Source organism: Pleuronectes platessa, chromosome 15, assembly GCF_947347685.1.
Source record: "Pleuronectes platessa chromosome 15, fPlePla1.1, whole genome shotgun sequence".
Classification (NCBI taxonomy): domain Eukaryota; kingdom Metazoa; phylum Chordata; class Actinopteri; order Pleuronectiformes; family Pleuronectidae; genus Pleuronectes; species Pleuronectes platessa.
Window position 1 is genome coordinate 24,620,117 of NC_070640.1, and position 15,503 is coordinate 24,635,619.

At 41.4% G+C, this 15,503-nt stretch overlaps 1 protein-coding gene across 2 annotated transcripts in view; it reads right to left on the reverse strand.

The window, feature by feature from the left end:
• Window positions 1-5,665: 5,665 nt before the first annotated feature.
• hlcs (holocarboxylase synthetase (biotin-(proprionyl-CoA-carboxylase (ATP-hydrolysing)) ligase)) overlaps window positions 5,666-15,503 on the reverse strand; it is a 30,555-nt gene continuing 20,717 nt past the window's right edge. For both annotated transcript variants that reach the window (XM_053441460.1, XM_053441459.1), the window contains 6 exons: window positions 14,139-14,419; window positions 10,123-10,190; window positions 9,811-9,971; window positions 9,506-9,620; window positions 8,040-8,253; window positions 5,666-6,042 (listed from right to left, as the gene is read on the reverse strand). In XM_053441460.1, the coding sequence (XP_053297435.1) occupies window positions 5,871-6,042; window positions 8,040-8,253; window positions 9,506-9,620; window positions 9,811-9,971; window positions 10,123-10,190; window positions 14,139-14,419 (1,011 nt within the window). In that variant the 3' untranslated portion in view covers window positions 5,666-5,870. The remainder of the gene's footprint in view (window positions 6,043-8,039; window positions 8,254-9,505; window positions 9,621-9,810; window positions 9,972-10,122; window positions 10,191-14,138; window positions 14,420-15,503) is intronic.

Here is a 15,503-nt window from a genome sequence, read left to right on the forward strand (position 1 = left end):
TCATTAAACATGACAAACGTCAGTAAACAGCTGGACAAGGCTTTGAAATCACAGATTTCATGAGTTTTTTGTTTGTTTATTTTTTAGGAAACGTCGGACCAGTTGCGACGTAATGTTTTCAGCGGCGCTAATGTTGTGGTTAATTTATCAACAAACACCGTCATTACCTGTTTGTCTGATGCTGCGGGTCAGAGAAGAAGTAGCTGCAGCCGTTTGGCGCAGCACTGCATGAGGAGGAAGAGGAGGAGGAGAAGAAGGGAGGGGCGCTGGGGGGGCTGGTGAGCGGCGCGGAACATGTCGGGGGGAAATTCTCACAAGAACTCAAATAAATGCCCCGTCAGATATCAAAACACATTTCGGGGGAATTGATGACAGAGAGAGTAATTTTTATTCTTAAACATTGATGAATGAAGACAGAATTGGGCTCCATGCCTATATCACATACAGTGCTAGAAGTGCTGTGTCCCAACCCAGGCATTCTTTTAAAGGACAAACATGATGTTTGTGTGTCTGTTCTGTATAGGCTATGATGCATTTTACAAGACTATTATACAAAAGTGTTGCATTCATGGCAATCGTTTAAAGAAGAATCCATCCTATATGTGTTACTTTCTAAAGTAATTGAATTATTATATTTATATTACATATGAATAAAGCTGAAAAATATAACATTAATGAACATAAAAACACTTCACACACAACACAAATCTTTGTTTGATACATAAGATCTATAGAAAATCTGAACTGAAAATAGAAATGTTAGGTGTACAATCAAAGTGATGGAGGCATTGCATATGAACTTTGGAGGCTATCACTATAACCCTGCTGGATACACAACAAAATACTTTATTCATATCTTAGACAACAATTATCTCACTGCTGAGTAGGGTACACACTACATTTTAAGATCTTAAACTTAAAATACTGTAATTTCACAAAACATACAATTAAGCAATTTGATAAGATTTGAAGATGCTTGATGTACAGTATTTTGTTATCCCCAGTGCAGTGCATGCATTATGGAGTTCAGTCGCTTACTAGGATATATTGCATTGTCATTTTGTAGTTTGTAAAGCTTTAATAAAATTTGCTTAATGTTTTATTTTTTTTAAGAAAAATAAATTCAGACAAGGTAGGTTAAGAGCAGGTTTCTAGCTAGGTTGGGGACGACGGCGCATTCCAGTCGTTGCTGTCTTAGGCCCAATGTGAGTTAGTTTAACTTTGATATCTTCACTTTCAATAATTAACAGATTTTCAGTACATAGCCAAATCCCTGACCCAGCCCTATACGGACCACTCTGATGAAAACCTTTTTAAAACAAATTAATCAATTCAGTTAGCATAAAAGCGTTACAAGTTACAAGATCATTTTCACAGTGTATTCTGCTATGAAGAGATCAGAAGAGTAGCAGCATTGTTCCATGGCTGAACTACAGGTGATGTTGCCTGGGCGCCCAATTCATGCTTTTGTCTTGAAGCTACGGGGTGCACATAGCTTACTTACAGGGCCAAGCATTCAAAGTTGTGTTTGAGTCAGGCTGCAATTACACCGCTTAAACCCTAGCGACGGTAGAGTTTCTATGCTGGTGTTGAGTGTCTTCCAGTTTCTGGTCTTCTTCATTAATTATTCTCTGGCATCTGTGTTTACTTCATCATGTTGGTGTTGGAGCTGATAGATGTTGAAGAGCAATTACTTTTTCTTAAAGAACTGTAACGAAGAAAAGAAAGACGTTGTCCGTGTTCATTCCTTGAACTCAATGAGGTTTATGAAAGTTAGATGCACAGAGTTATCTGAGTTACAGCAGCTCATCATTGGAAACACAGCACTGCAGGTGAGCCCTCAGCTGAGCTTCTGTGGATACTTGACCTGAGCCTGACTGGATCCATCGGGACCAGACATTTTGGGCCAGTTTCAGACTAAATGTTTTGAATCAGATTCTGGTTCAGGTCCATGCGCACATCGAGCAGAGTGTAGAGCATAGAGCGTAGAGCTCTGCATCAACAGACCAGGGTGCAGTGCACACCGGGTAGTGCGGTTGCATCTCCTGAGCCGCCTGTCGTCTCAGTACAGAAATAAGCTCCTTTTTCAGAATCAATAGGCCAGATGGAACATTTTAACTCAAAGCTAAAGCAGTTGTTGTGATTCTTTGCCTTAAACATGGCACTGTGCCTTTGGCTATCAAAAAAATATTTAATACCAATTAAAAAAATATTGATATTAAATGTGAACTTTAATTGAAATTAAAAATTATGAAAATAATAAAAATAAAAAACACCCAAACTAACCAAAAGTGTACTTGCTCTTAACAGACGTGTATTCGAGTGCATGTGTGTGCGCGTGTGTGTGATTCAAATTTTTTGCTGTGACCACTATGAAGACAAAGGTCACATGGAAAGGCTAGACCATGTGGCTTAGGTCACGTGTGTGTATTAAGTTTGGGGAGATGTGTGTGTGAGGTGCTGGTGCCAGGTTACAGAATGTGGTTAGTTGCATGCAAAGAAAGTCTGTGAATAGGATAACACAACTAACATCAACTTTCAATAACTTACTACCAAATATCACAACAACACATATCAAACTAATCAAGATCACACTAATCAAATAACAGTCCTTTGCTGAGCTAAGTTGAACTAGCCTAGTTTTGTTACCAGTCCATGGAAACAGAGGAGAAAGGGTCCATTTGGTGTCATTACGAAGTCATCTAAGTGGTCTTGCTGGCTGGTTTGGGGTTCCTGTTGTTGTGCATCTGCTGGCAAGACTTTGTGTCCTGGCTGCTTGTGTTGAAGTCCTCCAGGGGAAGTGATAAAAAAAGAGTGAGCTGAGGGGGAACTGTGGCTTTATTGGCCTGGTGACCTCATGGATCCTAAGGCACATTTCACATGTAGGTGTGAAGAAGTGGAGGACCCTGGGAGACTGAGTTCTGGAAGCATGGAGACATGTGGTCAGGCTTTGGGTAAACTTGTAGGCCCATCTTTTCTTCACCAAAGTTGTAGTTGTTAAGACTGAAATGTATATTATCCATTTGTATTTGTCTGTGAAGATGTCAATGAAACTCAACTTTAAAGTATGTTAGACAGGGGTGGGGGAAGGGGCAGTTTGGGCTGAATATGTGGGAAATATGTGGCCCTCACATAGTGACTTTTTGTAACATTACATTACATGTCATTTAATTTTGTCCAAAACGACTTACATTTTTAGAACACTCAGCATTTATGAAGGGCCATTTAGGGGTTCAGTATCTTGCCAAGGACACTTAGGCATGCAGATGGGAAAGAGTGGGATTCAAACCGGCAACCTTCTTGTTGCAGAAGACCCGCTCTATCCCCTGGGCCACGCTCTCCCCCAACCGTAACCGTTGCTTGTGTGTGCGTCACATCTTTAGTCTCAGTCTCTCACACCTGGCTTGATAAGAGGTCTGATAAGAGACTCTGCTTGTTTTGGGAACTATAAATCTTAAATTTGTTGTCATGTATTACTTTTTTTAGATTGTGCATGCTTACTGATACAAAACCTTTTTCTCAAAACACAAAACCTTTTTCTCACAACTGTCAGGCGTGTTGGTTTATCCTTAATATGAGACGACTTATAACAACCATGTACAGTGCTGTGAACAAGTATTTGCCTCCGTTTCTTGTTTTTTTGCATATTAGTCACACTTAAATGTTTCAGATCATCAAACTAATTTTAATATAAGACAAAGATAACCTGAGTAAATACAAAATTCTGTTTTTAAATGATGATTTCATTTATTAAGGGAAAAAAGCTATCCAAACCTACCTGGCCCTGTGTGAAAAAGTAAGACTTGGAACAGTGGTGAACCTTCCCAGGAGAAGCCGGCCTACCAAAATTACAAGAGCGCATCGACGACTCATCCAGGAGGTCATAAAAGACCCCAGAACAACATCTAAGGAACTGCAGGCTTCACTTGCCTGAGTTAAGGTCATGATTCAAAATAAGAATGAAACTGGGCAAAAAAAACTGGCATCCATGGGAGAGTTCCAAGGCGAAAGCCACTGCTGACCAAAAAGAACGCAAAGGCTCATCTCACATTTGCTAAAAAACATCTTGATGATCCCCAAGACTTTTGGGCAAATATTCTGTGGACTGAAAGTTTAACTTTTTGGAAGGGTTCTGCATGTTTCATCTTGCGTAAAACTAACACAGCATTTCATAAAAACAACATAATACCAACAGTCAAACATGGTGGTGGTAGTGTGATGGTCTGGTGCTGCTTTGCAGCTTCAGGACCTGGATGACTTCCCATAATTGATGGAACCACAAATTCTGCTCTCTACCAGAAAATCCTGAAGGACAATGTATACGGCCATCAGTTTGTTACCTCAAGCTCAAGCGCACTTGGGTTATGCAGCAGTACAATGATCCGAAACACACCAGCAAGTCCACTTCTGAATGGCTCAAAAAACCCAAAATGAAGGTTTTGGAGTGGCCTAGTCAAATTCCGGACTTAAATCCGATTGAGATGCTGTGGCATGACTTCAAACAAGCTGTTTATGCTTGAAAAACATCCAATCTAGAAAGAAGAGTGGGCCAAAATTCCTCCACAGCGATGTGAAAGACTCATTACCAGTTATGTAATTACTTTTTCACATAGGGCCAGGTAGGTTTGGGTAGCTTTTTACCCTTAATAAATGAAATCGTCATTTAAAAACTGCATTTTGTATTTACTAGGGTTATCTTTGTCTAATATTAAAATTTGTCTGATGATCTGAATCATTTAGGTGTGACAAAAATGCAACAAAAAAAAATTCCTAGACGACTCCAGACCTTGGCTGAATCTTGAGACATGATCAGCAAGCCACTTAATGGATGCAGGGACACACTAACATCCTTCCCAATGACTCCCAAGCTAGTGCCTCTTAGTGGGGCTGATGGAAGGCGTTTGGCCACCTTGGCGCGGCCGCATCACTGTCGCCAGGCGAGGGCCCGCTCATACTTGCTTGCAGGTCTAGTTCAATTAGTTTTCTTGTGATCTTGTAAGTGGAGAAAGAAATATTTAATAATTATGGTGATGATTTTGGGGAATTACTGAGTTCTAGGAAGGAAGCCCGCTGACTGTCAAACAAATTTTTTTAGAGGGATTTTTTGTGTTGAAGCGCCATCTGGTGATAGGTTTACATAAAGTTAAGTTTGAAATGGTTGAGAGGGAAGAGAAAATATTATTAAATAAGGATGGATCATCTGTATTTGGACCACAGTCAATGATAAAATGTCTTTCTGGATTGGTTCTGGTATGCAAAACGATGTTCAAACAACAGTTCATATTTAAATTATTATTCACACCCAATTATTTCTTGTGTTATGGAATGAAATCTGGGATCTTCTATTCAGATCTGTCTGAATAATTTACCCATACTCCCATACATAGATACCAAGAAAATAATACAAAGCAGAATTATAAATCAAGATTTAAAGATTTATCTTTCTCTCTCCCGCTCTCTCTTCAGATTCAAAGTTGATTTGTGTGTTGCCACAATATCAACTCTGATCATCACATAATGATCAATTCTCTTATTAATGGCTTAAATCTTCTTCAGAGCAGCGCATTCATCAGCTGCTCGCTCGCTCTTTTCCCCTTTCCGTTTGGTTTGACGCATTCTGCGCAGCAAACAGCGCGAAGACACAGTAAATTACTGACAGAGCCGCTAATCTGTTTATGTTTATTATCGCAAGTCATATCACCATCGCGATATTAAACAACGTTATTGTTATAGCACATCTCTACCTCCAACACATTTTAGTTCAATGTATGTCAGGTGAACATAAGGATTCAAAAGTAACCCAAAATATTTATATTATGTTGAGAGCTGATAGGATAAAGAGATGATTCTTAAGTTGGTTCCGTTTGGTCTTAGCGTTGCTTGATAACCACCAGGTTCTTCAGCATGTCAAAGGAGTTTCCATCAGGCTCCACTGAGATCACGCCATGCTCCTCACTGTGCACTTGGAGGAAGCCATTGTGGTCCAGTCCGAACACCTCAGCTTCTATTCCATCCTCACTCCAAAGTTGCACCTTGGTCCCGCTGAGGTCAGAGAACAGAGAGCAATTGTTACAGTTTTGCTTCAGGATTTCACTATGACATGACAACTGTGTATACGAATTTGCCTCTTAAATTATATTAAGAGAGCTTTAAAGGCTGAGATTAAACATAACCTCCACAGACCCTTTCCCAGTTGATAACTGTCTTAAAGAACGACATTCTGAACAACATAAACTGTGATGCTCTCCCGACTTCACAAACTGACAGTGTATCATTACTTTTACTGTCTTGAGTTTTCCATTACCTCATGTATTATGTATACGTTTTCCAAATACTTGAGCACAAGGAATTCCTGATTATTCTGCTATCAAAATGTTGGGCTATAACTGGATTTGAAACATCTTATTTTAATATTACTGTCAAACACACAAATGGAAAATAACTTATTATCTTCAGAGTGGACTAACAAATACTGTCTTCAAACCAAATATTACCATTAACTATCCAAAAATCTATAAATCAAATTATAATACCAATATTCTATCCTCATCTGCTATCAGACCAGACAGATTGCTAACACAGTGAATCCAATGAAGATGTGAGGCTTGAATAACATTAAGTTCTTTACTGAAAATACTGAACTGCACACTAGCTCACTCATGCAACCAACATGGAGACTTGTGTGAATGCTGTAATATAACTGAATGAACACCAGTGGCAGTTCAACAACCTGAAAACGTAGACCTGCCTTGGTAATACAATATGAATGACAAGTACACTCCCAACCTGCTATTATAATAAAGGAGACAGCTTCATGCCTTGCGCTCAGTCAAACACAACGCTGATCTTTCCTGATGTTTTTGGGTGCTAGACCCCAAATATTGGGAGGTACCAACATTCCTCATTTCCTTGCAAATATGTTGCTGTTTCTGCATGCTGGTTTTAAAAGATTTTCTGCAAAGAACCAATAAAATGCTCCTTGATTTCTGGCTGTTTGTCCAGTGTACGTTTGAGAGCTTGGTCTAAATTTTTTGGAAGTAGACGAAGTGCCTTCTGAAAGGTTAAGGGAGCAATCCGGTAAGAGCTATCCCTGAGTACCTCTCTATTAATAATGTCAAGAAAAGCCTCATCTTCCACAGAAAAAGCTGTCCGATCATCTTCTTTTGACCTTCTGAAATTTGTTGAGCCAAGACTGTCCGTAGTCTCCTCTTGGCCTAAGCTGCAAGAACAGTTCTGTCTCTTGCTCCCCGCCATGCTGTTTTACAGGAGCAGGGTCAGTTTGTAAAGCCGATACATGTCTGTTACATTCCACACTCTTAAGTGTCACTTGACAGTCCTTTGCCATGTGATTAATTGAAGTACAACATTTAAAGCAGTACTTCCGAAGCTACAGCACAATGGGCCTTATTCACTAGCATGTGCACAGAAAGTCGTAGTCTCCGCACAAAATATCACAATGGCAGAAACTGAAATAAGTCAACAGCACCGTAATCAGACCTGTAACCAACAACAACGTTGTTTGGTATTGACAGCCTCAACAGTCAAACCCAAACAAAACTGCAACACAGTCAACAAATCATCAAAGATCACTTGCACCCCTCTCCCATCAGTTGAATCATGATACCACAAATGCACCATCACAAGGGCTAAAAAATGCATCGCTAGAGAGACTCTCCCACCAAATCATCCCATTACAAAAACAAGGACTCATAAGTCTCTGCAACAATCATGATGTACATGCACTTGAAACATTCCTGTCCTGTCCATTTATTGTCAAGTGTCATTATTTATTGTTAATGCTGTCCATGTCAATGTCTGTCATATTTTTCATGTTTGACAATCTTTTACATGCTGTAGCAATGAAGAATTCCACCAATTTTGTGGTGTGGTCATTAATACATTATTCTGATTGTTGCATCCCTTGCACCTAAATAGATTGTTTGTATGCATGTACAACCTGTATCAAAATATCTGATTCTGAATCAAAATGAGAAGTGAAACCTGAGTATAAAGACCAGAGTAATTTTTGCAGTGCCCACCTGTGTAGCCATCTCTTGTAGTATGTGGGCAGGATTGCGTCTGGGCCTCCATGTTGGAAGCTGCTGATGAGGACCTCCAGACAGCTGACAGTGCGAGCAATGAGTTGGGCACAGCTAAGCGGATGCAGACTGCAGTTATGTTGTGTGTTGTATTGCTGGATCAGGTCATTGATGCAGACAGTTGGATTGCTGTTATTCACATTGAACCCACAGCCTGTAGAGCACAATATGTTTGTTATTCTGAGAAAACAAAACAAGACTGTTTTTGACTGGTGCACACTGGATAAAGTATTGAAAAGGGTTTTATAATTACTATAGTTGACTAATTATTTGTCCCACCCGTTGACCCATAATCATTATCTATTCAGGATTATTTATTGATTATTAGCTTGTGGGTGAACCACAATGATTCAGACTATTCAGTGTCCTATTAGGGAAGAGCTACTGGCATCTACAGGCTTATTTTAGATGTGACAACACAAAGAAGCTGTTTATTTAACAACAATTGCTGGTCATATAAGGGTGTTAGCATAGATGCTGAGTACATTGCTTATCAGTAGTTGATAGTAAAGAATGGCATTAATGATTTTCTGAGTGGAAAATTTATTTTTATTCTTCTCCCAACTAGCTTTAGCAACTGTGATACTTTGTGCCATACTACAGACAATTTCCAACGAAGCCTAACCAAATGGTTCTGTGTTTTAACGTCAGAAGGATATTTGTTAAATCTATTCTATCTTAAAATTATGTATTTTTGTCATCCAAAAGGAATTTCATGTTTTTTTTCATACATAAGAGAAATATCATAGAGAAGGAACAATCTGGTGTGCTGACGCTGCAATAGAGAAGTGCTTAGTTCAAAAGAAGAAGAGGGTTTGCTGTTCTTTAAGAGGTTGAATTATTGATGAAATGTAAATTTATTTTGCTGTTGAAATAATGAGTACATTGATCACTCTCACCCTCTTTTAAAAGTGAATGAACTAATACTAATTATAATCAGTTTCATGGTTTACTAGATGGTGAAAAATTATGCTGCCTGTTCTTATGTCAGACAGTAGTGTGGGGAGATTTATATACAAGAATGTTCGGTGGTTTGGTTTGTTAGGTGACAAATCATTTCTTAAATTGTACAGAAAATCGAACCATTTACCTTATTTGGACAATTTAGTGCCAAGAATAGACAGCACACTATATTTGAAATTTATCTGTGACCATGCACTCAGAGAGCTAACTTAAAGCTTTCACAGGGCTTGAAGGTGCACAACTTCATTCTGGACAACTAGTTTAGCATTTAAATGACTTTCACCCAGTTTCTTAACAGTGCAACAGTACAGATACCATGTAATCAACCCAAAAGTGGTGTGTTTGTTTAATCATGAGATGGTAGATATATTGGTGAAAAGCTGATGCAGCTTTTGGGTGAAAGCCTCCAGTTTCTTTAGCTGTAATAAAGGGAGGGTTGTTACCTATGAGCAGATGAAAAGTCGATCCTATAACAGTGGAAGTCACCAGTACTCCCCCAAGCTTCATCAGGTTACTATAGTAGATGTCATTGGGCCATTTCACTCGCAGGTCTATTTCCTGAAAAAGATTGAAACATGTTCATTGATTATTTAATACACTGAACTTCAACATGTTACTTTGTGATATAATATATTTTTCAAGATCAGCCACACGTTTGACTTTTTTGGGTGTATGTAGTATATGAGCTTAATTACATAAGATAGGGTAATATACATGAACAAACTTAGGGAAGTGTGTAGGCAGATACCTGGTATCCAGGCAGTGTGCGAACAGCCTCCACCACTGCCAGAGCAGCTAGGTGCTGGAGGAAGGGAATCCTTTGTCCGAGCCTAGAGCTTAGTTCGACCTGGATCTTTAGAGTGAACATAGCACAACCTAGAGGGCTAAGCCAGGTGTTCTTTCCCCGACCTGAAGCAGAAGCAAGCAAAGCAAACATGTTACACACTTCTGACATTAAGATGAAAATAAATTCTTACTCCACTGAACCTGCGGTTTATAATGCCTTTGTGGTCTGAGTGAATGTTGAATCTTCATTTATACAGTTTGCTGGAGCACGAACCTCTTCCCTGGCTTTGTCGACCAGCTACTGCTATTAAACCCACATCTTTTGGTAAATGTAGACTTAACCTGTAGGGAGACAAGAATAATAAAGCCATGTTAAAAAGTACTATCACTAGTTAGTAATATTCTTTGTTACACCTTTAGGTAGTGGCTTTACTGTAGTGTTACCCTTTCTGTTGCCCTTATTGAGAAAATTCTAATCATAATTTATAATAACTCTTGTCATACTTTGTACCTAGACTCAACACTGAATAGTCTCATCAGGACTCATTATTTGGGGCATAATTGGCTTATCTAAATAAAATAAAAACAGTTTAAAAAATGTATGATATTAATATTATTTATAAAAATATTTTTTATGGGAAAACCATTCATCTTAAAGTTGTTTTTATTAAACTCTTAAGCACAATTAAGCACATCTTAGGTATACTGTGTCAGCATCAGCTGACAGGAGTTATGCAACCATAACTGGTGTAGTGTCATTTTGGTGAAGGCTGATAAAAGTATACAAATATGTCTGGTTATCCCAGCGCTAACACACCCTTTAACAATCCGTGCACCAAGCTCCAATGGATCCTTTGAAAACGCTGATGTCATGTTCCAAGGTACCTGATTGGTCATTGGACAGGTTTTTATACTGGCATCTATTGAACTTCTGTCCGTCCTGGTAGAGGGATCCCTCACATGTGGCTCTCTCTGAGGTATCTACGTATTTTTACCCTGTTAAAAGGGTTTTTAGTAGTTTTTCCTTACTCTTGCTGATGGTTAAGGACAGAGGATGTCACACACTGTTAAAGTCCTATGAGACGAATTGTAATTTGTGAATATGGGCTATACAAATAAAATCTGATTGATTGATTGATTATCGCCAACTTAGCCTGGTCTGGAGCAGGTCAGCCATTCAGCATAAACTACCATGGTGATTTATGCTGATAATTGAACGAGCTTCGTAGAACTGGAAACTCTGAACTGAACCTTTGACTCACACACACAGACTTAATTCCACAGATCTCAAATACCCTACCGCATGGACTATCCTGAGTTTAACCTTTAAAATCGATCTTTAGATTTTGGGATATTTTTGTTTATGATAAGCTTTTTCATTAGAAGTACGATTTTTTGGGGATGTCAGATATCATTTTTGTCATAGTGGCAAAGAATAACCACAACAGTTATAGTCAAAGCTTTGTCACAATTCATTTAAAGTTTTTGCGGTTCTAGGCTTTGCATGGTGAAGAAAGAGCTAAAACACTTGAGATTATTCTGCTGTCAAATGACAGTGACCCTGCAAATTCACGACAGGGCAAATAACATAAAAAACAGCTGATGCTCAGTGTAAAGACAAGTTGCAAGTGCGTCAATTAAATTGCAGCAGCTTGAAATTGGGCGATATAGTTACAAGGTGAAAATGTACTAGGATATGTTGTTTTGCACATAACTGGAGACATGTTGCAAAAAAAATGTAATGCTGGACAGTAAAAATACAGGAGGAAGAACTAAATTGCATGTTTTATATTGCTTTATCCACAGAGAAGCCTTGGTTTTAACAACTTAGAACTGCTAACGTTAACAATGTTTTCTCTCTCTCCAGCTCAGTATGCTTGATGTTAAGTTACTCCTCTGCCTACTTTAGTGATTCGGCTACTTGTAATAATTGTTGTTTATTTACTATGATGGAGGCAAGAATAAAGCAAATGGAAAGTCAGCTCCGCAACGTGGAAACAAAATCATGAGCTTATATAGTTAGCCAGTATCTGGAAGCCGGTACGAGCCAAGCAGCTGTAGCTTCTCCAGCCCCACCAGCAGCTCCCAAGCAGCAAACGAAAACTTGGTCGGATTAGGAGAGACGGCATTCTTTCAACTAGCTCAAGTCAGAGACCCTAGAGGAAATCTCAGTGGTTGAGGCTTGGCTGAAGGAACGCCCTTGGGTTAGCAATTTTGTCCCGCACCTAGTGGTTGTGCAGGACCGGCTAAAGAGACTCCGCAACACTCCAGCCCCATCCTCAAACCCTTTTGAGGGAACCCGCCTGGCACGCGGTGGACCCCGCAGCCTGCAGAGGAGGTCTGCGGTAGTAGGCCCCTCCCCTCTACAGCCTTCTCACAGGCACCAGCCTACAGCCCCATCTGATGACCGATACCTGGGGGGCTGTTTGGCTCGGGGAGGACCCCGCAGCCTCCAAAGAGGTTCTGGTGTGGGGGGTGGACGGTGGAGGGGGGTCATCCACAGCAGAAGTCTCTCCCTGCAGCAGCATGCTCACAGGCACCAGCCACCTCCAGCCCCGACTGGGCCCCAGCCAGACCCAGGCCCTGCTCCGCGCCGGAGGCCCCCAGCTGACGTCTCTCATCCTCCGACGTCAGAGGTCATCACAGTGGCGTCGGCTCCAGTCCCTGCTCCGCGACGGAGGTTCCAACCTGATGTCCCCTGTGTTTCGGCGTCAGAGGTCCTCGCTGCACCTGCTCCCTGCCCCGCTCCTGAGGTTCCTGGCTGACGTCTCAACTCCTCCGACGTCCGAGGTCCTTACAGCGGCTTGCATCCCGGTCCCTGCCCCGCGCCGGAGGTCCCCGGCTGACGTCCCTCTTCAGGCGTCAGAGGTCCTCGCGTCGCCTGCTCCAGTCCCTGTCCCGCAACGGAGGCCCCCAGCTGATTTTTCTCCTCTTCGGGCTGACGTCCCTCCTGTTCAGGAGTCAGAGGTCCCTGCAGAGTCTGCTGCAGTCCCTGTCCCTCACCGGAGAGTCCCAGCTGAAGTCCCTCCTGTTCAGGCGTCGGAGGTCCTCGCAGCGCCAACTATGGGCACTGTTCCGGCTGCGACTCCGGATCCTGCTCCACGTCTGGGGCTGAGGTCTGCGCCCTTTTGCGCTGCCCTTGAGCGGCCACGTGTTGCCCTCCCGAGCCCCAGAACTCTGCCCTTGAGCGGCCACGGCGCCGCCCTCCCGAACCTTAGAACTCTGCCTTTGAGCGGCCACGCTGCCGCCCTCCCGAGCCTCAGAACTATGTTCCTGAGCGGCCACGGCGCCGCCCTCCCGAGCCTCAGAACTCTGCCTTTGAGCGGCCACGGTGCCGCCCTCCAGAGCCTCAGAACTCTGTCCCTGAGCGGCCATGGCGCCGCCCTCCCGAGCCTCAGAACTCTGTCCCTGAGCGGCCACGGTGCCGCCCTCCCGAGCCTCAAAACTCTGTCCCTGAGCGGCCACGGCGCCGCCCTCCCGACCCTCAGAACTCTGCCTTTGAGCGGCCTCGGAGCCGTCCACCGGAGCTCCAGGGCATGTCCCGGTTTTTCCCCCTTTGGTGCTCATGTTTGTTTTGTTTTGTTAAAAGTACTAGTTTAATTAAAATCACCTTTTGTTTTAAAACTCTGCATCTGGGTCCATCTCCTCCACAAACCTTAACAGACAGACCTTTGACATCTTAGCATCCTTCAGAGCAAAAACTCCACCCTTCACTGTAATAATCCACAATTATCCTCAGCATTTACTTTGGCCTTCATGTCTATCAAGATTTGATCCTCCTCATAGTGTGAAATGTACAGATGTGATCGAGGAGATCCTGTTGTTTTACCTTACATTCAGCATTGCTTCAGCCTGTCAAACCCTGGCAGATGATTTAATAAAATATAAGGTAATCAGACAGCTTGATCTAATATAGTAAATGTACTAATTGATATTTCCACTCAGTCAGCATAATCTGATCTCTACACTACATAACTACATTGATTGGAATACAACCTAACACATAACAAATGAAAGTCAGATCATTGACGGGTTTTTACTTCGAAGAATCATTGTCAGAAGAAGAGAAACCAGAGAATTTAAAACAGAGCTATAATATTGCAATATTTTTAGGCTATATCGCGATATTTGTTGTAGGCCGTATCGCCAAGCCCTAATTATCCACCTTCCAAACATGTATGAAAAGAACCAAATGAACTCTGTCAGTGGACATAGTGGAGCTGTGCATGGCACGATGACAGTAACATTCTGCCTGCCTCAATCAAATAGATTCAAAGGGTTGTGTTTTACCCTTCTAACAGGTCCATTGTAGACGATGCCATCTCAGTGTAAAACAGGGTATGTCCGAGCAGACTGGTCTGTAGGTTCTTCCAGTAGGTCTCCATTCTGAACTCCGACCAGCTCTGAGACTCAGAAGAGTCGGTGATCAGGTCCATAGAACCCTCATGCAAAAAAGAACCATCTTGCAGCTCAGAGCAGGGTACCATCCTCAAGGAGAGCTTGGACAATGTGAGGAAGCCATTTTGATCTGCTTGTGTCTCCAGCCACTTCAGGAAGTAGGCCTTTGCCTCCTGTGTGGGAAACAGGGAAGTAAAGAAGGAAAATAACACAATTAATTTGATCTTTTATATGAAATATGGCAGCCGTTTTTCTATAGATACACTTTCTACAGAAAAGGTTTGACAATTTGTTCCTGTTAAATGGGTTAAATGGCCATTTCAAATCTATTTATCACAATTGTGGGTCGTACCCTCACAATTTACAATTGGCATGCTGTCCCTGGATGGTGAGCAGGTCGACCAAATGCAACATAAGAAAAAAAAATCTTTAATTCCGCCAAAAATAAAGTTTGAATAATCAAAACTGAGTAACACTAGGGAACTAGAAATGTCTGGAACACACTACTGAAGTGAAACAAAACGAACTGACCAAGACAAAGTTCCCTCTGCCCTTTGTCCAAAAGGGAGGAAGGAATAATTGAACACAGATGAAACACATGAGGAACAAGTGCAGATGATCACAAGAGTGGTAAAACAGGGCAACGGCACAGAATAAAGTCGCAGAAACACAAGGAGAGAAATTCCTAAATAAAACAAGAAAGAAAAGAACTGAGAAACTAACCGAACAGAACACAAATCCAAACAAAGGGAAAAACAGAAAATCAGGTCCAAAAACAGTCCTTTTCAATAATTTAAAGTAGGGCTGCCCCAATATTAAGAAAACATGCGATATGCAATAATGTTGTTGAATGTCGCGATGACAATATGCCTTGCGATGAATAAACATAAACGGATGCAGAGACCACGGACAGCTCCACAGTATCTTTAATTTATTATCTAGTGCAGCAGGGCTCCATCTGATTGGTCATATATATTGACATGCAGAGTGTGAATGCATGATGCATGGAACACCATTTATCACAGTTTAAGCTTTTGTAATAAGTATATCGTGCATTTTGATATCGTCGATGACGGTACATTTTCGATATATCATGCAGCCCTAATTTAAAGTTTCGGGGCAGAATCATAACACATGCGGATTTTGTAAAAATGAGAAAAGAAGTTTAGTCTGTCTCGGGTCACAATTTAAGATTTATGGGCTAACTAAGTTTGAACCTTTTAAGGGGACTCTGATTTTGCCTCCTCACATCTCTGG